This window comes from Lentinula edodes, assembly GCF_021015755.1.
Source record: "Lentinula edodes strain Le(Bin) 0899 ss11 chromosome Unknown C8R40scaffold_47, whole genome shotgun sequence".
NCBI classification, from domain to species: domain Eukaryota; kingdom Fungi; phylum Basidiomycota; class Agaricomycetes; order Agaricales; family Omphalotaceae; genus Lentinula; species Lentinula edodes.
Window position 1 is genome coordinate 68,606 of NW_025764353.1, and position 23,784 is coordinate 92,389.

Genomic DNA, 23,784 nt, shown 5'->3' on the forward strand with positions numbered 1-23,784 from the left:
CATTGTCGCACCATACTTTACAGAGATTCATGGTAGAGTATGGTTCGATGGCGTAGTTGGTTATCGCATCTGTCTAACACCAGCGCCTTGTACACAGAAGGTCCCCGGTTCGAGCCCGGGTCGAATCATTCATGTTCCCACCTACTTTTTTCAGATCTTCCACCTATTATTTCTTGGACCTTCTTTCTTTCAAACTTTTCTATATGTGCACGACTGGAGGATGTTTGTATATACTAGTAGTAGTAGTCTTTTGTTTGATGTTGAAGAGAAATTCGGAAATTCTGGTTATTTATTTATATCTATCGAAGTAGTGCCACACCACCCTCCTTCACCCGGTATTATATACATACGATACCATATTCAAAACCTTTTGTTCAAGACCTCCATAATTGATTTCATTTCATTCCTTTTTTGCAATACTCTGCAATATTCTGGCAATTACTTTGATTCTATGGATGGGTACATAACAAATGAAATAATGTCCATGTTATGCTATGTTATGTATTGGTGGAGCAACCATGCGTATGTACAATTATACCAATTCCAAGAAAAAAAAGAGAAAAGGAGAAAGAGAAAAAGAAGAAAACGAGAAAGTATCTGGTATGTATATATGTATTATATTGTAGCAGCAGGGTGGTATGGATAGTACAGTGCATGCACAGTTCCCACTCTTTTAACCACCACCTCTACCTCCAAGGTTGACTTTCACACATGTACTCAACAGCACTGAAAGCACTAAACCACTAAAGCACCTCTCTACTTCAAATCCCTCGTTAATGCTCAAACACCATCCACACTTGCACCCACACCATCTCCGTGGTAAGAACCAAGGCTCACCACGGACATTGATTGGGATTCATAAAGAGAATTATGATGAGAACCAGAATCATTGTCATCATCCCAATTGGTCTGTGACTCTTCATTGTTGTCGCTATGTCCTCTATATTGTCATCCATGACATTGTGTAAGACCTGGGTCAAAATTGGTCTTGTAGATAGAGTTGGTATTGTTAGTTTATGATGTAGTATGCTGGAGCTTGAAGGGAGCTACAGGAACCATGACCAAGAACTGGAATGACCTCATGGAAGTATCAGAACATTGAGTAAGACCCTTGAGGAGGTCCCTAGGATGATGACTGATGTGAGATGCAAACTGGGAACCTGAAAGCATTAGAACAAGTGAGGGATGTGAATGATAGGAACCCAAAACATCAATACAGATAGTTTGAGCTGTCAATGGACGGGAGTTATAGGAGTAGAAACTCCCAACAAGAAGTGGGGAACCTGGGAGGTAGTTGTTATGCCCTGTCACTAAACCTCCCCATGAACACCCTGACCCTTTTTGCTCTCCAAAAACCTCCTGCTAACCTCCCCAGAACCTCAACTAACCTTCAGCTCCAATATCCATGACCTTCAACCTAAAACAGCAGTACCCTGATGCCCTTGTACACTGGTCTCAGATTGTCAGCATGCTCCCTATCAATTTAGCCTCATGTACTTCGTACTCCGTACTTCATACTTCATACCATCCCCATCAGATGCCCGTTTCCTACAAAGCTTTCTTGCTCACTTACCCTACCTATATAAGTTAAGTATACCGGCTTTGGTGGTGTTGGTATTTTGCCATTGATGGGGTTACCTTTCCATGGATATAGTTTGTCGACATGGAAGATGGGATGAAGGCGATCTAGTGACAGGGGGAGGTCAAGGCAGTATTCCAGAGGTCCGACTTTCTCCAGAATGCAGTAAGGTCCTAGCTGTCGGTCCCCTAGCTTTTTGCTGGATAGCTGCAGGTTAATGTTCTCCGCACTTAGCTAGACTAGATCCCCAACTTTGAATTGATGCGCTTTTCACTTCCCACATTCGTATCCTTCCTTCTGTTGCTTCTTTCCTCGATGTAAAGCAGCTCCAGCATCCTGCCGGGCTTCTTGGAGAATCCGTATGCAGTTGTCTACTGCTGGAATGCCGCTGTGTTGACGAACCAGGATATTGAACAGGGGGAGGTATCTGTAGGTTAACTTGAATAGGGACATGCCTAGGGCCGAATGAGTCCGTGAATTAATCACAAACTCTGCCATGGGGAGATGTTCTGCCCAGCCGTCTTGTCATCATCCCACGTAGAGGCAGATGTATTTCTCCACTTCCTGATTTGCATGTTCAGTTTGGCCATTGGACTGAGGACGATATCCAGAGGTTAGATCTGATTTGATTCCCAGTTTAGCTAGGAGGGATCACATGAGTTTAGCTGCAAACTGAGGTCCGCGGTCGGATTTGAAGTGGAGGGAAAGACCATGGAGACGGAAGATCTCTCGGTAGTAGATATCAGCAACACCTTTGGCTGTGATGGAGCTGGTGCAAGGAATAGCATGAATTTGTTTTCCATACAGGTCTGTACAGACCAAGACCGCGTCATATCCATGGGAGTTAGGCAGTTGTGTTATCAGGTCAACCCCTACCTCTTCCCATAGACCAGATGGTATGTCCAGTGGTTGAGTTACAGCTCGTGGGTGTTGTTGGATCTTCTTGCAGGCGCAGATCTCGCATCCCTCAATGTATTTCTCCACAAAAGAATGCAGTGTTGGCCACCAGAAGTGGGTGCTGACCAGGTCAAGTGTCCCATGTAATCCGGGATGTCCAGCAGTTGGATGGTCATGGCATTGATGGAGAACCTCAGTGCATAGGTTGTCATCTGCTGGTACATATACCTGGCCTCAGTAATAGACCAACCTGTTGTCCTCCTCCCATTCAGCTATCCCATTGGCCAAGCATTGTAACCCATACTTCTTGACTGTTTCCAGGCCTTCTGGTGAAGTGGCCAGGTTTAAGGACAGTCTGTTGCTGATTGTCATCGCTGTCTGCTACATGATGTACTGCCATATGAGAGAGAGCATCAGCTTGGGTATTTACTTGGCCAGGACGGTGGATCATATGAAAGTCAAACTGTGATAGATAAAGGGCCCATCGGGCTTGTCGGTGGGTGAGGTCTTGTGCTGTGCGCCAGAATTCGAGGTTGAAGTGGTCAGTGATAATTGTCAAGGATTGTTTATGTAGTGGGTTCATCCTCTGTTGCACTATTGGACTCATAAATTTTGTTGCAATGGAATTGATTCCCTAGGAGCTATGTAGCTCACTATGTAGCTCACCAGTGTTCATGTGTGTGAAAGACACATATACACTCATGCAGACTCATACACTCATGCATTTTGTGAATGAGGTTGTCGCTATCATCCATTAACGCAATATGATTCATAAATATCCCTTGTAACATGGTTCGATGGCGTAGTTGGTTATCGCATCTGTCTAACATCCTCGATTTCTGTTGATACCTGTACACAGAAGGTCCCCGGTTCGAGCCCGGGTCGAATCATATGTTTTATTTGTTACCTTGTCGATATTTTTTTTTCGTTCAGACTTTTTGTATGTGCACCGACTGGAGGATGTATGTAGTAGTAGTAGTTGCTTTTTGGTTGTTGAAGGGAAATTCTGGATATTTGTGTACTTAAGTGATGTATGTACCCACCCCCTCCCCGAACTTTTTGGTCGAGCACTTCACGAATTGATTAAACATTCCTTTTGCGACGACAAATGAAACTAGACGAAACATATATGTATTGGATGGGATGGATGGAGTAAACACGCGTATGATTGTACGTATTCCGAAGGGGAGTTTGAGGACGAAAGAAAAAAACCGAAAAAGAAAAAGAGAAAAAAAGAGAAAAAAGAGAAAAGTATCTGGTATGTGTGTATGTGTGTTATGTATGTATGATGTATGTAGTAAAAGGTAGTACAACCGGGACGCATGCCACGATTTTCCAAGTATTTCAACAGCCACCTCTACTCTACCTCCAAGCTGACTTCACGCAAGTGCTCAACAGCACCAACGCACCAACGCACTAAAGCACCACCTCAAGAACTAGTCCGATATCGATATCTCTCCTTCAAATCCCTCGTTAACGCTCTCAGCATCGCGACTGTTACGACCTTCTTCTTCTCTGTCTCCTCTTCTCTTTCTTCACTTTCACCTCCCTCATCATCCAGACCTTCACCTTCCCCGCGTTCATTTCCATTTCCATCCGCGCCTCTACCTCTACCATCTCCGTGGTAAGAACCGAGGCTCATCACAGACATCGAGCGGGATCCATAAAGAGAAGTATGATGGGAATCAGGATCGTTGTCATCATCGTTATCCCAGGCGTTCTGTATCTCTTCGTTGTCGTTGTTGTTGTTGTCCGCCACGTTGTCCTGCATATCGTCGTCCACGACATCGGTAACATCAGTAACCTCGATGTCATCGAGATCAATAACGGATGTAGACGCGGATCCTGGGACGGAGGTGGATCTCGAGGCGGAGACGGAGGGGTTGTGGGAATAGGTTGAGTAGGGAGAGTAGGTGGGGTAGTTTGGGTGGTTGGAGTAGTTTGAGTGGTTGGAGTAGTTTGAGTGGTTGGAGTAGTTTGAGTGGTTGGAGTACTTCGCGGAACCAGTGGATAGGCGAAGACGTTTGTTACTACTGTACAAAACGAATAAAAAAAAGAAAGAAAGAACAATTCGTGTTAGTAAGACGCTGAACAAAGTGCGTGTGTGTTTTTTGGTTTCTTCTTACCTCGAAACACTCTCCCCATCAACTCCATCGACGTCAGAGAAACTTCTTCTTCTTGTCTTCTTCGCGTTCTTCGCATTCAACAACCCATTCAACCCACTTGTCCCGTTCACATTGATTCCACTTCTACTACCCCTCCCGCCCCCAGACCGATCCAACCTTCGGAACAACCTCCTATGCAACCGATTCATCAGCCCCGACAACGCGACCTGCCGAGGCTTGATTGCTTCCTCGAACGTTTCCTGGGCGGAGAGGATGTGGGTTGTGGGGATTATGAATGATAGAGAGGGAGAAGGAGACGGAGGAGAAGGAGAGGGCTGGGAGGGGGGCTGGGAGGGTTGAGAGGGTTGAGAGGAGGGTTGGGATGTATGTGATAATGGTGTTGTTAATGTGGTCAAAGACTCAGAAGATGAACGGTTCACCACAGCGGCAGACGTCGTTGAACCCATAGACCTAGACGTAGACCTAGACGTGGACGACGTAGATGCACAACACTTCGACGACATAACCAACCCACACCCAAACACCACCACCTCCCACAGGTGTTCCACGAACGTCCGCGTGGGGAAGATCTTCCCCATCCGGGAATGGGTCTGGAGGTCGCGGATTAGGGAGAGGATGGTTTGTTCGAGGGTGGTGGTGATATCGATGGGGGTGGAGGTGGTGATGGATGTGGAGGAGGTATTGATTGAGGTGGATGAGTAGGTGGTGGAGGTAGTGGAGGTGGTATTGGTATTGGTATCCGTACAAGTCGATGCCTCTCCTTGTCCACGTATGTCCTGAATAGAAATAGACTGATACAACCGACCCAACCACTCAATACTCATTTCATACACAGCGTTCATCGCTCTCTCCCCATTCCCATTCCCTTCCCCACCCATATCCCTGTCCCTATCTCCACCCCCACTCCCACTCCCACTCCCACTCCCACTCCCACTCTCACTTCCACTCCCATCTTCCCGCGTACCCAAAACCGGAAACTCCGGGAACTCCGGGAACACCACGCCCCCCGCCCTCATCGGCACCGCGAACTGAAACTGACTGCGCCGCACAAGCGCGCAGACGAGATCCAGGGCGTGGTTGATGAGCTCGACGAGGGCACGGAGGAGGTGGGTGTAGAGTGGCCAGTTGACTGGTTTGGGTTTTGGTGGTGTGTTGAGTTGGGGTGTGTGTGTGTGTGTTGAGTATTTGGGATTCGGTGGTTTTAGTAATTTGGTGAGTTTTTCGTATTTTGGTGAGGTTTTCGTATTTTTTGGTTTCGTGTTCGTATTTTCGTATACATTTTTTTCGGTAATTTGTGATTTTATCGATATTTCGTGGTTTTTGAAGCGTTTTCCGTATGTTGCAATATGTCGTATGTCGTATGTCGAGTTCATTAGTTCATTATGCCGTTTTTTGGGTTCGTGTTGTTTCGCGTTGTTTCGTATTTCGTGCGTCGTGTGCATCACCGGCGATTCGTATTTCGTGCGATTTTCCGGTAGTTATATTCCGTGTATTGTGTATCGTGTATCGTATCGTGTGTTGTGTATTGTGTGCCGCAATTTCGCAATTTCGCAAGTTCATATTGTCGTCGTCGTGCCGTATTCCCGTAGAGAGATCGTGTGAGAACAGGAAAAGATGAGAATGGAAAAAGATGAGAATGGAAAAAGGATTGAGGTATGAGATGTGAGATATGAGGTATGAGGTATGAGATATGAGGTATGAGATCGAAAGGATGAAGGTGAAGGAAAGAGTGGAATAGTGGAATAGAGGGAGAGGAAGAGGAAGAGGAAGAGGAAGAGGAAGAGGAAGAGGAAGAGGAAGAGGAAGAGGAAGAGGAAGAGGAAGAGGAAGAGGAAGAGGAAGAGGAAGAGTGGAATAGAGGGAGAGGAGGAGGTGAAGAGGAAGAGAAAAGAAATAAAAGAAGAACGGTTCCATCGAGACCGAGGAGGAGGGGGGGGGGGGGGGGGGGGGGGGGATGATGATACATGATAAAGGAAGGACATAGGAGAAGGAGGAGAACGAGGGCACGAAGACCAAAGAACCACAAAACAACAAAACACCAAAATCGAAAAATCGAAAAAACCAGTAAACCACAAAGCCCAACAAACCCAGAAGAAAACCCAGAAGAAATCCAAAACCACCCAAAACCACCCAGAAGAAATCCAGAAGAAACCCAAAAAAACCCAAAAAAACCCAGAAGAAACGCAAAAACCCAAAAAGAGGAGGGAAAAAAACATAGACGGAGACAGAAGACAGAGACAAGAGCCAGACCCAGTAACCAAATCACAAAACCAAATCACAAAACCAAATCACACAACCAAACAACAGCCAGAGCCAGCGACAGCGACAGACCCAGACCCAGCGACAGACCCAGCGACAGCGACAGAACCAAAGACAAAGAGAGGGAAAAAAAAACAAAAACAAAAAATCAGTAGATACGCTGACAACGGGGGGGACGAGGGGGAGATGGGATGACGTACATGAGTTAGTGGAGTTTGTAGGGGATGCGTTTTTGGATCTGTTGCGGGCGTTGTTGTTGTAGACGTTGTTGTGGGTGTGGGTGGATCTGGTGTGGGCGTTGTGGGTGTTGGGGGTGTGGGTGTTGGAGACGGTGGATGTATAACCCGAACCCGAACCCGAAGAGCAATTATCCAACCACTCCCCAAGGAAGGCGGTGAATGCGGGTTGGAGGAGGGTGAAGAGACCTGTGGGGGGTGGGTGAGGAATAGTGAGTGAGTATTAGGGAGTGTTAGGGAACGAGTTGGGGAACGAGTTGGGAGTGAGGAATATGAGTATGAGTGGGTGGGATGGGTATGAGTGAGTAAGTGGGAAGGGATGGGTGAGTGAGTGGGGAAGGGAGTGAGTGGGGAAGGGAGTCAGTGGGGAAGGGAGTGAGTGAGTGGGGAAGGAAGGAAGGAAGAAAGTAACTCACCATTCACCCCCTCAACGACTCGAACCAGTCTCCCGTCTACGTCCAACCCACTCAAAGCCCCCGACCCACTCAAACCCCCCAACGCCCTATCAAACCGCGCATCGAGGTCGGTGGCGGTGGATGTGATGGAGAGGACGGAGTAGGATGCGATTGTTGGGTATGCGTGGGATGCGTGGGTGTGGGGTTGGTGGGGTGTGGGGGAAGAGGGGGAAGGGGATGGGGATGGGGAAGAGGGGGAAGGGGTGTAGAGAGATATCTGGGGAGATGAAGAAGATTAGATATTAGAGATTTGGGAATTGGGGAAGATTGGGAAGAGTAAAAGAAAAAAAAATCATTAGTACGAGAAAGAACATCCAAAAAACCCCCCAAAAATCCCCCAAAAACCAAAAACCAAAAACCAAAAAACATCCAAAAAACCCAAACCCAAAAAATCCAAAGAAAAAAGAAAAAACACATACAAGATCCACCACATCCCTCGGAATCTCCTCGTCCTCCTTTTCTGCCCAGTGGATGAGTATTAGGGAGGGTATGAACCACTTCTCTGCGTCCTTCTCTTCGTCTTCGTCTTCGTCCTCTCCAGACTCCCTTTCCCCCTCCCCTTCGTCCCTTTCCCTAAACTCCCTTTCCCTTTCCTCTTCGTCCCCTGCCCCCTGCCAACCCTCCTTGGACTTCCACTCCTCCCCTTCCTCCTTCGACCCCCCCTCCCCCTTAGACCTCGACCCCTCCCTCCCCCTCTTACCCCCCCTCCTCCCCCTACCCCCCCTCGCAACACCCTCCACGACCCCCCTCAACCGCGTACAATCCCCCAACACGACATACCGCCGCGCCAGCTCGTCCCGCACCCCGGACAGCGGGGTGAGCTCGAATATTATTAGGGATGGGGAGGTGAAGGGAGGTATACTTGGTGGGGTAGGTGGGGGTACACTTAGTGCACCTGGTACGGAGGAGGATGAGGTGGGTGTGGAGGAGGTGGAGGTGGAGGGTAAAGTAGAGGCGGTGGTGGTACAGGTCCGTAGCGGAATCAAAGGAATCTCAAACACCTCTTCCCCTCCTTCCCCTCCTCCTTCCCCCTGTCCCCCCTGTCTCCACCACCCGCTCCCCGGAACGCCGAACTTCGTCTGTGCCCATATCGCGGTCGCGTCCACCGCGGGGTTGAGTACGAGGAGGAGGGTGTAGGCGGAGGCGAGTGTTGTGTTCGCTGCTCCGTTCGCTGGTGTAGCTGGTGCTCCTACCGCTCCTGCTCCTACCACCGTCCCCTCCCCCCCTAAATCCCCTAAAACCCCCTCCCCCTCCAAAACCTCCAAAACCCCCCCGACTCTTCCCCCCCTGCGCCGGACATGGGATCTCCACACGTCGAGGAAGGTGTTGGGTGCCCAGCGGTGGCGGTGGGTTTGTTGGGTCTGTTAGATAGATAGATAGAAGGAAGGGGGGAAGGGGAAGGGGGGGGTTAGTATGGGTTAGGAAGGGAAGAAAGAAGAGGGGTAAGAAAAAGAGAGGAAGGGAAAGAGAAAAAGAAGAGAGGGAAAAAGAGGGAGAAGGGAAGGGAAGGGATGGGGAAGGGAGGAAAAAGAGGGAAGAGGGAAGAGAAGGAAAAGGGAAAAGGGAAGGAATGCAACTCACCTCGTTCAACCGCCTAACTAATTCTTCTTCGGTTCTTGGGGTGCCGGTTCGAGTAGTAGGATTTGTGCTATTTCTCGTACCGTTTTTTGTGTCGTTCAGAATACTATTCCTGATATTGCTGTGAAATCCATTCCTGATATCGCTCCTTAGAGACGAAGAGGAAGGAGACGAAGAAGACTCATTAAGAGGAGACGAAGAAGAAGCCGGAGCAGGAGCGGGAGCGGGGTGATATCGTTTTCGTCCTCCCTCTCCCTCTCCCTTCCCCTTGCTTCGTCTTCCTCTCTCTCCCTGTCTACCTCCCCGAATCAGTCTATGTTCAGGAGTTCCCCTCCCTTCTTCCCTCCCAACACCCCTCCCTAACTCCCTCCCACCACCCCTCTCACCACCCCGCTCTGAATCCCGCTTAGCATCCCTCTCACCACCCCGCTCAGCATCCCGCACCACAGCCCGCTCCCACATCTCCCCCGCACGCACGCGGTCGCGCGTCCGCGCGAGCCAGGCGGAGAAGGATTTTTTGAGGAGGGGGGTGGGGTAGGTGGGGTAGGTGGGTTTGGGGGCAGAAGTAAGGGTGGAAGATGAAGGGTTTAAAAGTGTGGGTGTGGGGGCGGAAGATGAAGGGTTTGGAGGAGGGGTAAGGGTAAGGGTAAGGGCAGGGGTGGAGGTAGTGGGATTCGAATGTGTTAAACTCCCAGGAACCGTAGTATTCGTCCCTTCACTCTCACTTCCTCCTAAATCACTCCGTCCTAAATCACTCTGTCGTATATTCCCACTAACGCTCCCCCCACCAGAACTAACCCTCTCCCCACCAAAACTAACCCTCCCCCCACCAAAACTAACCCTCTCCCCAATAGAACTAACGCTCCCGAACCCCTTCAAACTCCCCGCACGCGATAGTAGAGACGGGGTTAGTGGGCTGAGGAGTGCACTTGCACCACCTCCTCCTGCAGTAGCTCCGGTAGCTCCTGTTCCTCCTGTTCCTCCTCCGGTAGTTCCGCCTCCCTGTGAAGGAGGGGTAGACAACCCGGTGGTTTTGAGGAGTGATAGACGGGGGTGCTGGTGCGTGGACGTGGACTTGGAGGGAGTCGTAAACGTAGTCGGAGTCGTTGTCGAAGACGTAGTCGGAGTCGTTGTCGTGGGGGGAGTCGTACTCATGAAAGAGGGTGTTTGGACTGCGGCTGGAACTGGCGCTGGAGCTGGGACTGGGGTGGAAGGGAAAGTAGGAAAAGAAGAAGGGAAACTGTGTTCCTTTGATGCACCAAACACACCAGTCGTGGAATCGACAGTAGCATTTGGAGCGTTCTCTGGTTGGATCGGGGTGGGACCTGGAGCACTGATATTCGACGCAGTAAACACGTTCGACGCAGCAACACCAATATCACCAGACCCACCAAACCCAATATCACCAAACCCAGACCCAGGAAACCCAGGAAACCCACCAGACCCACTCGACCCTGCAACATTCGACCCTGCAAACCCTGCAAACCCAGCAGACCCACCAAACCCACCAGAAACACTACCCACAGTAGGAGTGGGAGGCAACGAAATCGGGAGAGGCCGCGGTGCAGGGGGTGGGTTGAGCGAGGGGGTGGTTGGGAGGGGGGTTGGAGGTGGGTTTGAATTCGGTGTTGGGTCTGAACGTGGGTTTGTTGGGAGTGGATTCGTTTGGAGTGGATTCGTTTGGAGTGGATTCGTTGGATGAGTGGGGAGTGGAATCGAAATTGAAGTTGTTGAAATTGAGTTTGTTGGGTTCGTTGAGTTTGTATTCGTTGAATCCATCCCTAGTCCCTGCCCTTGCCCTTGCCCTGCACCCGGACCCGGAAGTGGCCCTGGAAATAAAACCCCAGATGAGACCCCACCTCTCCTCGCATCGTTCACGTCGTTTGCATCGTTTGCATCGTTCGGAGCAGGGAAGAGAGAGGGGACAGGTCCGGAGGGTAGGGATTTCGTAGACGAAGACGTAGGAGTATGGGTATGGGTATCAGAAGTATGGGTAGACGAAGTGAGATGGAAAGTGTTGGGACCGGAATGAGGAGTGATACTTTCGAATACATTGTTATTGCCATTGGTGGTGTTGCCATTGGTGGTATTGGTACCAGGAGTTGAAGTTGAAGTTGGAGTTGGATTTGGAGTAGGAGCAGCGGCCCCAAACGTCCCGAACCCCGAGAACACCGATGGAGAGGAAAACGGAAAAGGGTTCACGGTGGTCGTTGTTAGGTTTGAGAATGCCGAGGGGGTGGTGGTGGAAGGCGCGGGTGGAGGGGCTGGGGGTGCCGGTGCAGGGGATTCCTCCTCCTCCTGCTCCTCGACCTCTTCAACAACCTCCTCCACCTTCGACTCCTCCTCCTCCTCCCCCTTCGACTCCCTCCCATCAATAATATCCGCCAACCCCAACCCCCCTCTCACACCCTCCATATCCTCAATCCTATCCCTCCCAAACAAATGCTCCAACAAACACGCCACGAGATAAACCATCCCCCTCTTCCCCTTTTCCCCCATCAACCACCGCGCCAACTCCCCAAAAATCCGCATTCCCTCCTCACCCACCACCAGTGGGCTGGTTTTGGTTATCGGGGTGCTGTGGGATTGGACGTGGGCGCGGAAGGCGGAGGTGAGGATGTACACGGGGTGGGTGAGGATGTGGGGGGGGATATCGTCGTGCCGCTCGCGTTGGTCGCGGATGTGGATAAGGCGGTGGTAGATACGCATTTCGAGCTCGTTGGGGGAGGTGTATGTCTCTCGTTGGTCGGTGTAGAATTCTTTTAGCGATTGAAGGGCTGGATCAATCTTAGGGGTTACCCCAATCCCAATATCAAGCAAAACCACTCACTATTCATCAACTGCTGCTCCTCCAAATTAACCGAAAACTCCCTCTCCCCCCTCATCTCCCTCAACGCCACCACATGAAACCTCACACACCTCTCATGACACTCCACCGCCACCTCCCCCTCCTCTCTCTGCATCACAAAATCACTCCTCACCGCCCTCGTCCTGTCTCTCAAAAACGCATACGTGCGCACAAACCCCTCCCTAACCATCAACTCCCCAAACAAATAATCCAACGTCCCTTTCAACACCCTCGGCGGCCTCAAATCCGAAGGTAACGTCTTATCCCCCGCAGCGCGTTCGTACGCTTTCACAGCGTGGGGGTGTGACACGCGTTTGGAGTGGGGAGGGGGGAGGGATTCCCAAGGGAACAAGTTGTTCTCGCGTTCGCGCCGGTAGCGCTCGAACCGCGGACACATGTCGGGGCAGGTCCCGACGAGGGTGATGGCGTCGGAGAGGCGTTTCGGGACGAGGGGGTCGTCCATGAGTCCCGCGCGGATGAGGTGGAGACGTTCGGATTCACGGGATTTGACGAGGGCGTGCCAGAAGAGGTCGCGGTCTTCTTGGGATTCGAGGAAGGGTTCGGAGGAGGGGGAGGGGACGGGGAAGAGGGAGATTGGGGGGTCTTTGTTTTCTTTCTCTATCTTTTCTTTGTCTTCCCCCTCGGAGGACTTGTCATCCAACTCCCTAACGAACTTCTTCGACCCAAACACACCGCCTCTTCCTCTTCCTCTCCCTCTTCCCCTTGCGTTTGCATTTGCATTTGCACCGCCAGCGACCCATTGTTTATTCCGATGCATCCCTGGACCACCTGGTCCTACTCCTGGTCCTACTCCTACTCCTGGTCCTGAACCTACTCCTGAACCACCTGGACCACCTGGACCTGGACCTCCACGACCTGCCCCACCAAACACCACCGAAGAAGTTCCACTACCACCACCATTACCATTACCATTCCCACTCCCACTACCATTCATATTACCATTACCACTACCACTCGACACATTCCCACTCGCATTCCCACCCCCATCCCGAGGCGTCTTCACATCCCCAGACACTCCGAATCCGTCTCCGCTGGCGGGCATGTTCTATGGAGTTTTTGTGGATTTTTGGGGGATTTTTGGGGATTTCGAGGAAGGAAGGTGTTTTCGAGGATTTCGAGGTTTTCGGGGAAGGTGGTATGAGAGGAAGGTGTTTTCGAGGTTGAGTTTGGGTTGACGAGGAAGGTGAGTTTTGAGCTTGGTGTACGAGAGGGTACGAGGAAGGAAGGAAGCAAGGTGAGTGAGTGAGTGGCACAACCCGAACACGCGCGCGTAACAGCGTAGAGGCGTAGTGAGAAAACACCGAAAGAGACACCTGAAAACCGTAAACCGTAAACCAGCAACCTGAAAACAAGCTGTAAAACACCAACCAGAAACACAGAAACAGCAACACAGTAAAACACAGAAAAACCGTAAACACAGTAAAACACCAACCGCAAACACAGAACCAATCGACCCCAGGATTATCCAAACAATATCCAGAGGAAATATATGGGATATCGGGATATCGGGATACGCCGTCTACCGAGGAGAATTCTATAGGTAAGACGAGTGGTAAGACGAGAAATCGAGTCGAAATTCGATCCAACGGACGATGGTAGGGATAGAAAGAGTTTCGAAAGAATTCGAAACACAATGAAGAATGAGAAGAATGAATGTCGATGAAAATCACGTGTCTCTTTCTTCTTCCTCCCTCCTCCTTCCTCCTTCCCAAGGTCCCAAAATCCATCAAAATCCCAAAGACCTCCAAACAAAGCACGGTTCGATGGCGTAGCCGGTTATCGCATCTGTCTAACACCCACTACCGGACCAACCACCACCAGTGGTGGGTCCGGCGGTGCACAGAAGGTCCCCGGTTCGAGCCCGGGTCGAATCATACCTATAGCTGATTAGTGTTTTTTTTCTTTATTTATTTTCTTTGCTTTCTTTCTTTTTTTTCTACTTTTCTTTTCTACTTTCTTTTTTTTCTACTTTTTGTTGAGAACGGGTATGACAGAGGACAAGACAAGATGCCTCACAGGAGCGAAGAGCGCGATAGGCACGACTCTGAGCAACGACGACAAACGACGATGGACAAAAAGACTGGATAGAAGAGATAATCTAACAACTACATACATGTTGTCTCGTAGATACGTTGTATGTACTTGTGTACCTATAACTTCTGGGCAGTCCGAACAACAAACTCCAACACTTTTTCTACACTTTTCTTTTTCAACTTTTCTTTTTTTCCCTTTCTTTTTTTTGAGGGGGGGGATTAGTGGATCTGGGCATATTCCTTGATTCCATCTATAGTATATACTATATCCCATTACCAAACACCATACACCAAACACCAAACACAAAAACACAAAAACTTCCAATAATGTAGAAAGAAAAAAGAAAATCCAAAAGAAAATCCAAAAAAACAAATCCAAAAACAAATCCAAAAAAACTACAATACAACTAAGTCATCTACTATGATACCATCATTTCAGGTATGGGCACCACATCAAATGGCTGAAACAAACAACTTTCTCAAGTCAATCCACTGGCTTGGCTCAATTGCCTCCCTCGGATTTGTTTTTTTCTGGACAAAAAGAAAAAATATCTCTGCATCTCTGCATCTCTGTGCTACTGAGTACATGAGCCCTTTCGATGAGCAATTAATAACTTTGTTATTTCTGATGTGGTTGTTTGGGAATATGTAGTTGTTCAAGAATATGTAATTTGAATTTGAGATGAAAATAAAAATGAAGATGAAAATGAATATGAAAATGAGATTGAATCTGGCATATGGCATATTGCCATATACACACACACACACACTGGAATGGAGTTGTTGTTTCATAGTTACTTATTATGTATATATATTTATTATTGTGCTGTCAAAATTTTTTGGGTATTTTATTATAAACAGATATTTAAAAACAGATATTGTCAAGTCCATGCCTCGGGCCTCCATCCCGCCGCTTGGTATTCCGAAGATCCATCTTTATTGTAATCTCTCCTTATTGTTCTTTCTCACTACACATACCCTTTTGTTCTAGTCCCTCCTTATTGTCTTTTACTTTACCCTGCAGGTACTACACATATAGCTCCTAATAGTTAGTCTGGCGCTCCGCACCGATGCGCCGCTCCGTAGATATAAATATTGTCTGTACGCTACTGTAGTTCCTCAGTTTAATTATCGACTTAGATCAACTTAGATCTCCCTTCCCAACTTAGCCCTTCTCTAAGTCTTCAGGCTCAACGCCTTGAAGTACGTTCTACCCAACCTTAGGACTTAAACGTTCTTTGGTTCACTCCTCATCACCGGCGATACCGCCGCTCCGACTTGGCTGCTACTCAGCTCCTCCCTTCCATACTCTCAATCTCTGGGGACTAACGGCGTAATGGCAGTGTTGTTAATAACTTCACTACTGTCCCACTTGGCCTCCCGCACTTAGACACCTTTTGGCCTCTGGCACGGTTACACAGTGTACATGATCTCAACAGATATTCAAAAACATGAGAAGGATTGACCAAGCCAACAAAGACTTGTTTGTCACACATCACCAGTTCTTGGAATGGGGAAGAAATGATAAGCAGTCAACAATTTCCATTTTCAGATATTTTGCAAAAGAAGAAAGAAAGAAAAAAAAAAAACTCTTCCATCAAGTGGATTCACAAATGCCAAGTCAAACTCAATCAGCACTAAAAGAAAAAAAGAGGGTGTTATCAACACTACAGAAGAAGTACATGCATGCAACAAGCAATCCAGGTGTACAAAGAATCAGAAAGTACAAACCAAGTTATTATCATACAAAACAGTATGCAAAGCCATCAAGGCCCAGTGTTTCGAGGAGACAAAAAAGACGATCACACTATCAGACTCAACATTACATAGACAGGTACACAATGGGAGGAGTCATACAGAGGCAAAAGAGGCGCAGTGGTGGCTGAATGATGCAAAAGAAGAAGAGGTATTGATTAATGAGGTCACCTACGATGCTAAACAAGGATTTCCACTAAACCACAAATGGCTCAAAGAACATGCTGATCTAATTGCACAGGCACGTCACGGTGAAAAATTTTCCTGTGGAAGGTGTTGGAAAGAATTGGAGAAGGTCATTTCATATCAAATCATTGCAATAGGATTGGAATGTACTGAACCCCACTCCATGGACCATTCTCTAGCTCGCGCTGTCGACCCATACAACTATGAATATTACTTCAACTTGCTAGAAAATGTCATCGAGGGCAAAGGTGGAGATGATATCATTCCTGCAGAGTTGTCTTATGGCACAGATGAGCTGGGACTGCAGAAAGGTATTGGTCAGAAAACTTGGGGTCTGGGAGCAGCGAAGAAGAAAATACACCACTAACAACAGAGTGGTGATCAGGGGAATATCACTGTTATGATTACTATCTGTGACAATGGATCTACAATTGCACCAGTGACATACCTAAATTTTGGCTAGACATCTATGCAGTGAACTGTGACACTTTCACATGTAGATTTGTGTCAAGAGGACTGTAATTGAGATTGAGACCTGGATTGACAGTCAAAGTCAATACTGAATCAGTCCAATAGTTGAAGGGACCCTATACCCATACTACCACAAGTTGGTTAGTTTATTGGACCTTACACTGGCAGGAGTTTGGAAGAACTTACTCAAGTGACCATAAGCTAAGAATTGAATCAAAATGACTTTCTAGAACTCAAGAATTGTCAAATACACATTCTAGAATGAGATCATGCATTAATCTAAAAGACTGTGATTTAGTCTAATAGACCAATCAGGTTGCATGGTTGAGGAAAATGACTAGAAGAACAATCGAAGTACTGCGAGGCTCCGAAGACATATCAAATGAATGTCAAAGAGTCCTGACGTAGAAAATATTGAAGAATGCAATTAAATGAATACTATGTGTAACTCCCTTGATAGAGTATGGGCACAATGGGTGTCTATTGAAAGAGAGAAGCAATTAGTTTAATCCAGATGAATCAGATTGATAGGATTAGAATTGAGGAGAGCTGATTTGCCTCCAGACGAGGTGACAAATGATCGAAGTAAGTGTTGAACAGCAATAACAGCTGAACACAATTCGAGTCATTCTCCAAAACAATTAAATTAAATGAACATCGAAGTACCTGCCTATGTTTGGAGGTATACTAGAATCTTGGAACCATTATGGACCAAATAAGGACATATAGATTCAAATTAAATGGAATCTGACCAATTGTAGAAGTTTCCTTGTGGTTCCGAACGTTTATTTTATTAAATTAATTGTACTGTGCAACTCTATATCCTGTATGTATAAATAGCAATCTGATGTATCTGGAATACAAGTGATTTTGGGACGACATTGCAGTGCTAATCCGTAAAAAGGAAAGACACACTCCCACCAGACTGAAGCCTCTTTGCTAGCAGCCATTCGGGCCTGGCACTTGTGAGTATAGAAATGTCATGTTCTGCTCCTTGTGACTGCAAGAAGTTATATCCAGTTGTTGGGTATTCTTTGAACTTAGTATCAGCCATTGGTCTTAAGGGCAAATCACATTGTATGGTTGTGCCAGCACATAGTTCTAGCCCTCTGTAGGGGTCTGTGTGTTTCAGTTTTAATTTATTTTGATTAAAACCCCCAATTCTTGATATACCCATATCAATACCAACAAAACATAAATAGTGCTGAATCTACCTTGATCAAAGGAATATATCGAATCCTTAGAGCAATTCAAATTGATTAATTGAAGCTTTCCCTTAGCTCTCAAAAGCTTTGTGGGACCTTTGACAATGCTACCCCTTGCTATTAAATAAATTTGATAGCAGTGAACTTACATATTGTGTATTAGATTGGTTGGTTGGAGCGCCCATTTGATTCCTTCCTTTCTCTTTTACACAAAAACGAGGCAAGCTTATTACCGTTAGTCCCTGGAGAGAGATAGTAGAAGAGAGGTACTAGTAGCAGCCAGGTCAGTAATGGCAGTAATGCCAATGACAAGGAGCAGACCAAAGAACTGTCAGTCCTGAGGTCAGAGTAGAGAGTACTTCAAGGCAACAAGCCTGAAGATTTAGAGGACAGAGAGAGACAAATAAGGGTGATCTAAGTTGATAATTAAACTGAGGAACTACAGTACAGTACAGGAGTATTTATACCTACTAATCTTTGCATCAGGATGGAGCATCAGACTAACTACTAGGGGCTGTACGTATAGTGCCTTCAGGGTAGGAGATAAGACAATAAGGAGAGATGAGGTAGAAAGGGAATGTGTAGCAAGAAAGAACAATAAGGAGAGATTACAATAAACAGTGGATCTTGGAGTACTGAGCACCGGAGTGAGGCACCAAGGCATGGTCTTGACAGGGTGCTTATATAGGTAGGGTAATGGAGCAAGGGAACATTATAGGAAGCGGGCATCCAATGGGGATGGCATGAAGTATGAAGTATGAAGTATATGAGGCTAAATTGATGGAACACATTCTTATGATCTTAGGCAGGTATACGAGGGTGTCAGGGCACTGCTGTTTTAGGTTGGAGCTTCTGGATATCAGGGATGGGAGGTTGATTGAGGTCCCAAGGAGGTTAGTGGAAGGTTTTGGGGGCAGAGGAAAGGGTCAAGGTATTCATGAGGAGGTTCTAGGGGTTGCAAGGTTTAGTGCCAGGGCATGACAACTCTAACAGGTATATGTTGAACGCGGCTATGCTGTTCACATGCCACTAATATGATCATGTGTTAGACTATGTCATATGTAGTCATATGTAGTCACTTATTATATGCGGATTCCTCAGTACTTCCTTATGTAATACTCTCATACAATTATATATATAAACAGTGTCAGGTTATAAGCACTCAGTTGGATGTAAAACAACTGTATTAGGTACCTGTCAGGTTATAAGCACTACATAGGTTGTGAGTATGCTATGTTTGGATAGCTACTATGGGGCTCACCTCAGTTGGATGTAAAACAACTGAGGGAGCCCTCATCTGCTGTCCGCAGGTGGCTGATGAACTGTAAAGTATGTATGTAATTGGATGGAAGCAAAACTTGTAGACTGTGTGTACACTGGATGGAGAGAGTCTAACAAACAGGCCATATTCTGTACTGGAATCCAACTCGCTTCTCTCTCATCTTTATTGCCTCACTGAGACTCTAAGCCCTACTACCCAGGTATGGTGCTGGAGAGTGTCCCCACTATGCACCCCTTGCCTGCTCAACACTCAGTTGGAAGTAACTCTATTGATAGTCTATACTGTTGAGCAGGCAAGGGGTGCATAGTGGGGACACTCTCCAGCACCATACCTGGGTAGTAGGGCTTAGAGTCTCAGTGAGGCAATAAAGATGAGAGAGAAGCGAGTTGGATTCCAGTACAGGATACAGCCTGTTTATATACATAATTGTATGACAGTATTACATAAGGAAGTACTGAGGAATCCACATGTAGTAAATGACTACATATGACTTATCATAACACATGATCATATCAGTGGCATGGGAACAGCATAGCTGTGTTCAACACTGAGCTTACTCTAACATGCACATGTAGTTGACATATGTATGTCATTGGACTTTGCATAATATAAGTAATCATGTCAGACTCCTTTGCCTCCCTCTTTTCTTCCTTCACTAATTCTACTAGTGTTACAGTATACTGTTTATTGTCACCCACCCCTTACTATCTACAATAATACCTCAGTTTCCCACCCTGTGACAGCCCCAGTTCTTGGTAATTCTTGAGTCTTGACACCTCACTTCTTGCACCATGATCATTTTAATATAAAAACGGCCCTCTGGGTCAGCTTTTCACTGGCTAAACACCTGCCCGCGGATCAACCCAATTGGGGAAACCCAGAGAACCCAGAAGATGAGAATGTGTATTCAATGCAGGACCTTGAGCAAAAGCCTCGAGAAGAACCAAACAAATAGATCGATGTAAGTGTAAAAGGAGTAAAAGGTGAACAGAACAGAACAGACAGAAGAGGATGTTGTAAGAAAAAAAGTCCAGATGAAAGTAATGTCATACAGAGGATATAGCTGAAGAATAGAGACAATTGCGAAACAACAAATATACAATAGATATGCACAGACAAGACTCAAGACAAACAATTCGACAAACGTATCATTTACATAATTCATGGAGACAGAGAACCGCATATGAAGTAAGACCCGAGGTAAGTAGAAGATACAGCAGTGGAACATTTTTTCAAGAATGAATGAGAATTGGGGGTTTGTAGAAAGTAGATATTGAAATCGAGAATCCAGTTGATATACATGAAATTTCAATTTCACACGAAAGTTTTACGAGTGATGTTCACCTTCTTTCACCGACGTGACGATCGGCTGAAGCTGAGATGGAAGCGCGGGCTGAGCAGGGTATGATGCCCATGTAGTAGTTGCAGGAGGAGGATATGGACCAGGATATGCCGGAAATGGTTGACGATAGCCGTAATACGCTGGATGGCCTGGAGGACCAGAAACAGGACCTGGGGATCCACTGTACTGGGTCGCGGAGGGTACGTTAAGACCTTGTGCAGGCATAGACGAAGGTTGTTGAAGAGGAGAAGGATAATGATACATAGCCTGAGGGGGTCCATATCCCGGCATCGGGTAATAACCGGTATAAGCTGGTTGAGCCGAAGCAACTCCCACGCCGGAGACAACACCAACACTGGCAACACTTGGATCAGGATCAGAATACGGGACAGGAGGTTGCGAAGAAGAGGAAGAAGGCGTGGGCGTCTGAGAAGAAGAACGTCCTCGTTGTCGATCCCGATCTTCAGATGTTGGGGATTCAGGCGGAGAAGTGTCGTTGTTGGTATTATGATTAGGACGTTTTCGCTGCCTTTTCGCTGCTGGTTGTGCGGCAGTAGAGTAGGGTTCGAAGCGCTTGTTTGGACGTTTGGGGATGTCTGCGACACGGCCGTCCGTGAGGAGCGGGAGTCCTGTGGAAAGAGGAGCGGAGATTATGGAAGACGTGGAAACCGCTTCGATATCATCTGCTTCACCGCGATACCGAGGGACTCCGTCTGGACCAACTTCGACCTTTGGAGGGTTCCGGAAATGTGTTTTGTCGAGGTATTCCGGGCTGATATCCAGGGACGCCAGCTCAGGCAAGGACGATGGAGAACGCAGACGACCATTCTCAACATCCTCAATGCGATAGTAGGAAATCAGATGTTGAGCTACGCCTCCAATGCTCAAGGAAAAAGTCTTGGAAAAAGTCTAATTCAGAATTCAGAAGACAGAGAAGATATCTGTAACGTACTTTTTTCATTAGACCGTCAGATTTAAATTTGTAGCTATTCGTAAGACTGCCCATCAAAGACCGCTCCCGAAGCTTATCAAACCCAAGATGATTATTACTCGTTTCGCTCTTTGGACGAGACAAAGAGTGTGTTTCCGACGATGGAGACGCATCGGGGACTTCTGCGGCTTCTTCCTGTGGACGTGCGCCCTTATGACCTGGACCGCGTTTATCTGTCTCTCGATATAGCAAAAAATTTCCGAGGATGCGACTTGGGCTCCAGAAAAATCCATCGGTCCAGCGTTTGATACCGCTCTCCTCCTCGTCAAAAACGAAGACTGAGCCAGAAGTAATCATTTTGCGCTCGGAATCGACAAGGCGTCGAGTAACACGAGGTATCCAGCCACGACGAGCAGCCTCGAGGATAAGAAGTGCGTCTCCGGTTGTTTCTATCCAACCAGTCCAGGGTGGTTCGTTCCATGTGGTCGGCGGAGGCTGATGAGAAGCCGAAGACGTCGACATGGTGGTCTAGATGATAAGCCTTCATCATCATCATCGATGGGCCAAAGCGAAAATTATCATGTTGGAAAAGATAAAGAGCAGCAAAACCAAAAAAGTTTGAAGAACGATTGGGTTCAGCCCATCATTAGAGTTTAGGATCAACAATATAAAGTTGGCGTACCGTTGGCCCAGAGTCTGGCGGAGGAGGAAAAATATCAACAAAAAGAGCCAAAAATTCAACCGCCGACTGAACCACTGCCTTGGCTCAGTCTTTCCCTACTTTTCCTTTTCCTCAAATCCAAAAAATTTCGATAATTCAAGTTACGTGTCTACACGCGTTTTTTGAATCTCTTGAGCTGTGCGTTTCTGGGAAGGAAGGAGGCTTTCAAGGAAGGGACCTTTGCCCTTTGCGCTCGTCGAGAATTAAGGTTTAGAGCTCTCACTTATGTAAGAAGTTCTGCCGCTTTGGCCTGGTTTAGGCCTTTAGGTTTTCTCACTCAAAGTTTAATCTCAGCTCTTGTCGGAACGGTGTCGGAGGAACGGGAGCGATCTGGAACGATGCAGCTGAAATCCCGTGGCCAACCACACGGGGAATTTTACCAACGGTAATCCAGACACTTGCATCCGAGTCCGATAGCATGTGGAACAGATAATTTCTGGCCCACTGAAGGCGCTATTCCTCTAACAGGTACCGCGCAGATCCACAGCTTGACATGACTAGCTTGGCTCATACAAATTCCAAGCTCGATTCAAGTCTTTCGTGATTTCGAGAGGCCATATGCAAATCGACGCAAATCTATCGTGCAGACTTGTTGGAGAACCTAATTACTAAGGTAAACGCTCCAAGTCAGCAACGATTCAAGGAATATCGAGCACCACTAGGGTGACCGAGTTGTGAGCCTGATAGATCTTTTGGCATTTCCCTTGTCCGTTGTATATCGAGCGCAGGCACACAAGTACATAAGACTTCAACACACTCCAATTACCTTCGATGCGCATACATGGTTCGCGGGAAATCGCAGTGTAAATTAGACGCCCTCCTATCTGCAACTCCTCAATGAGATGGATTGAGATCGATTTGACGCCTTGTATTGTAGTGTAGTTGACTTGACTTCTTTGACCGGATAATGATTGCACTTGAGATGGTGTTTTGATGGTTCATGCTATGTAACCCTGCCCACTTTCGCAGCCTTCAACATTTTCATGAAGTACAGGCTAATGTCAAGACCAGTCCTAGTCAGACTTAACACCACCACAAACCCTTGGATTCTCCTTAGACATACCACGACGGCTCTGACTGTTGATTATACACACCTTCCGTAGCTTGACAAATCCGACCCGACCTGGACCTAAGAAATTAATATTATAACAAAAGTATTGCCGTACTTACCGACACTGATAGACACTGATAGATGTGGCCAGGTTCTGTTATGGCTTCATCATGATGCATCGATACTATGTACGTTTGGAAAAAAGCTCTTGGAAATCTAATATACTGGCATGCTATTCGTCAGTGCTTGGGGTACATAGGCAACTTTGCTGGCCCGAAAAGTTCAACGAACGTGTTCCATTTCGCATGTGATGGATTTAAGCGCCAGCCGATTTGAGCGCCTACCATCGTGTGTTTCAGACCGATTCTCAAGCTTGGACTACCACCTTATCGGACCTCACAGGAGCTCTGAAGCCCGTCTTATCTTCAACATCGTCCTTCTATGTCCTCTGCTCAATAATCTCCTTCACTTCCGAAATACCTGTCCCTGTTATTCGTTCCGCACAAGAAGCACCGAGCTCCATGCCAGCCCGGCATCTGCTTCCTTGACCTCTCTTCGTGTGCACAATAACCTATCTTTACCGTTATCATCTCCCGGGACAACTTGGGTGTCGAACGGGGAGTTTCCTTCGTGAATCTACATCGGCTTCCTGAATGTTCGATCTTTTCTTGTAAACTCAATCGTGGTCCTTGTTCTCCTCAGGTTCTCCCTTTGGGCTCGGGTGATTACGAGGCTGAGAACTGGAGAAGGACGTGGCCGGCTTGCTGAGGCCGTATCCCAGCGACGCTTCTTGTTCAGTAGTCGACTC

At 47.3% G+C, this 23,784-nt stretch overlaps 7 protein-coding genes and 3 non-coding genes across 10 annotated transcripts; 7 read left to right on the plus strand and 3 right to left on the minus strand.

The window, feature by feature from the left end:
- Positions 1–41: 41 nt before the first annotated feature.
- Positions 42–128, plus strand: C8R40DRAFT_t239. Its single transcript has one exon. It is a non-coding gene; the product is annotated as a tRNA-Val (tRNA).
- A 3,139-nt stretch (positions 129–3,267) lies between these two features.
- Positions 3,268–3,366, plus strand: C8R40DRAFT_t240. The gene has a single exon. It is a non-coding gene; the product is annotated as a tRNA-Val (tRNA).
- A 172-nt stretch (positions 3,367–3,538) lies between these two features.
- Positions 3,539–5,542, minus strand: C8R40DRAFT_1127299 (uncharacterized protein). Its single transcript, XM_046229054.1, has 2 exons — positions 4,603–5,542; positions 3,539–4,506 (listed from the first exon to the last, which is right to left on the minus strand). Exons 1-2 carry the CDS (start codon positions 5,478–5,480, stop codon positions 3,906–3,908), a joined length of 1,479 nt encoding a protein of 492 aa, XP_046081255.1. The 5' UTR covers positions 5,481–5,542; the 3' UTR covers positions 3,539–3,905.
- On the plus strand, positions 5,498–6,429 carry C8R40DRAFT_1127300 (uncharacterized protein). The gene has a single exon (XM_046229055.1). The coding sequence runs from the start codon at positions 5,939–5,941 to the stop codon at positions 6,218–6,220; it is 282 nt and encodes a 93-aa protein (XP_046081256.1). The 5' UTR covers positions 5,498–5,938; the 3' UTR covers positions 6,221–6,429.
- Positions 6,430–6,550: 121 nt separating this feature from the next.
- Positions 6,551–6,900, plus strand: C8R40DRAFT_1127302 (uncharacterized protein; the record flags this gene model as incomplete). The annotated part of the gene is made up of 1 exon (XM_046229056.1): positions 6,551–6,900. A coding segment is annotated over exon 1 (254 nt), but the record flags the coding sequence as incomplete, so codon positions are not given.
- Positions 6,901–11,497: 4,597 nt separating this feature from the next.
- Positions 11,498–12,375, minus strand: C8R40DRAFT_1057487 (SAC3/GANP/Nin1/mts3/eIF-3 p25 family-domain-containing protein; the record flags this gene model as incomplete). Its single annotated transcript, XM_046225153.1, has 2 exons — positions 11,498–11,907; positions 11,961–12,375. Coding segments are annotated over 2 exons (825 nt in total), but the record flags the coding sequence as incomplete, so codon positions are not given.
- C8R40DRAFT_656925 (uncharacterized protein) lies at positions 11,942–13,353 on the plus strand. Its single transcript, XM_046235794.1, has one exon. It carries the CDS (start codon positions 12,374–12,376, stop codon positions 13,172–13,174), a length of 801 nt encoding a protein of 266 aa, XP_046081259.1. The 5' UTR covers positions 11,942–12,373; the 3' UTR covers positions 13,175–13,353.
- A 403-nt stretch (positions 13,354–13,756) lies between these two features.
- Positions 13,757–13,873, plus strand: C8R40DRAFT_t241. The gene has a single exon. It is a non-coding gene; the product is annotated as a tRNA-Val (tRNA).
- A 1,912-nt stretch (positions 13,874–15,785) lies between these two features.
- On the plus strand, positions 15,786–16,073 carry C8R40DRAFT_1019593 (uncharacterized protein; the record flags this gene model as incomplete). Its single annotated transcript, XM_046222979.1, has 1 exon — positions 15,786–16,073. A coding segment is annotated over one exon (288 nt), but the record flags the coding sequence as incomplete, so codon positions are not given.
- A 4,185-nt stretch (positions 16,074–20,258) lies between these two features.
- Positions 20,259–21,726, minus strand: C8R40DRAFT_1057632 (Gti1/Pac2 family-domain-containing protein; the record flags this gene model as incomplete). Its single annotated transcript, XM_046225162.1, has 2 exons — positions 20,259–21,170; positions 21,226–21,726. The coding sequence occupies 2 exons, from the start codon at positions 21,724–21,726 to the stop codon at positions 20,259–20,261; spliced, it is 1,413 nt and encodes a 470-aa protein (XP_046081261.1).
- Between the last annotated feature and the right edge of the window lie 2,058 nt (positions 21,727–23,784).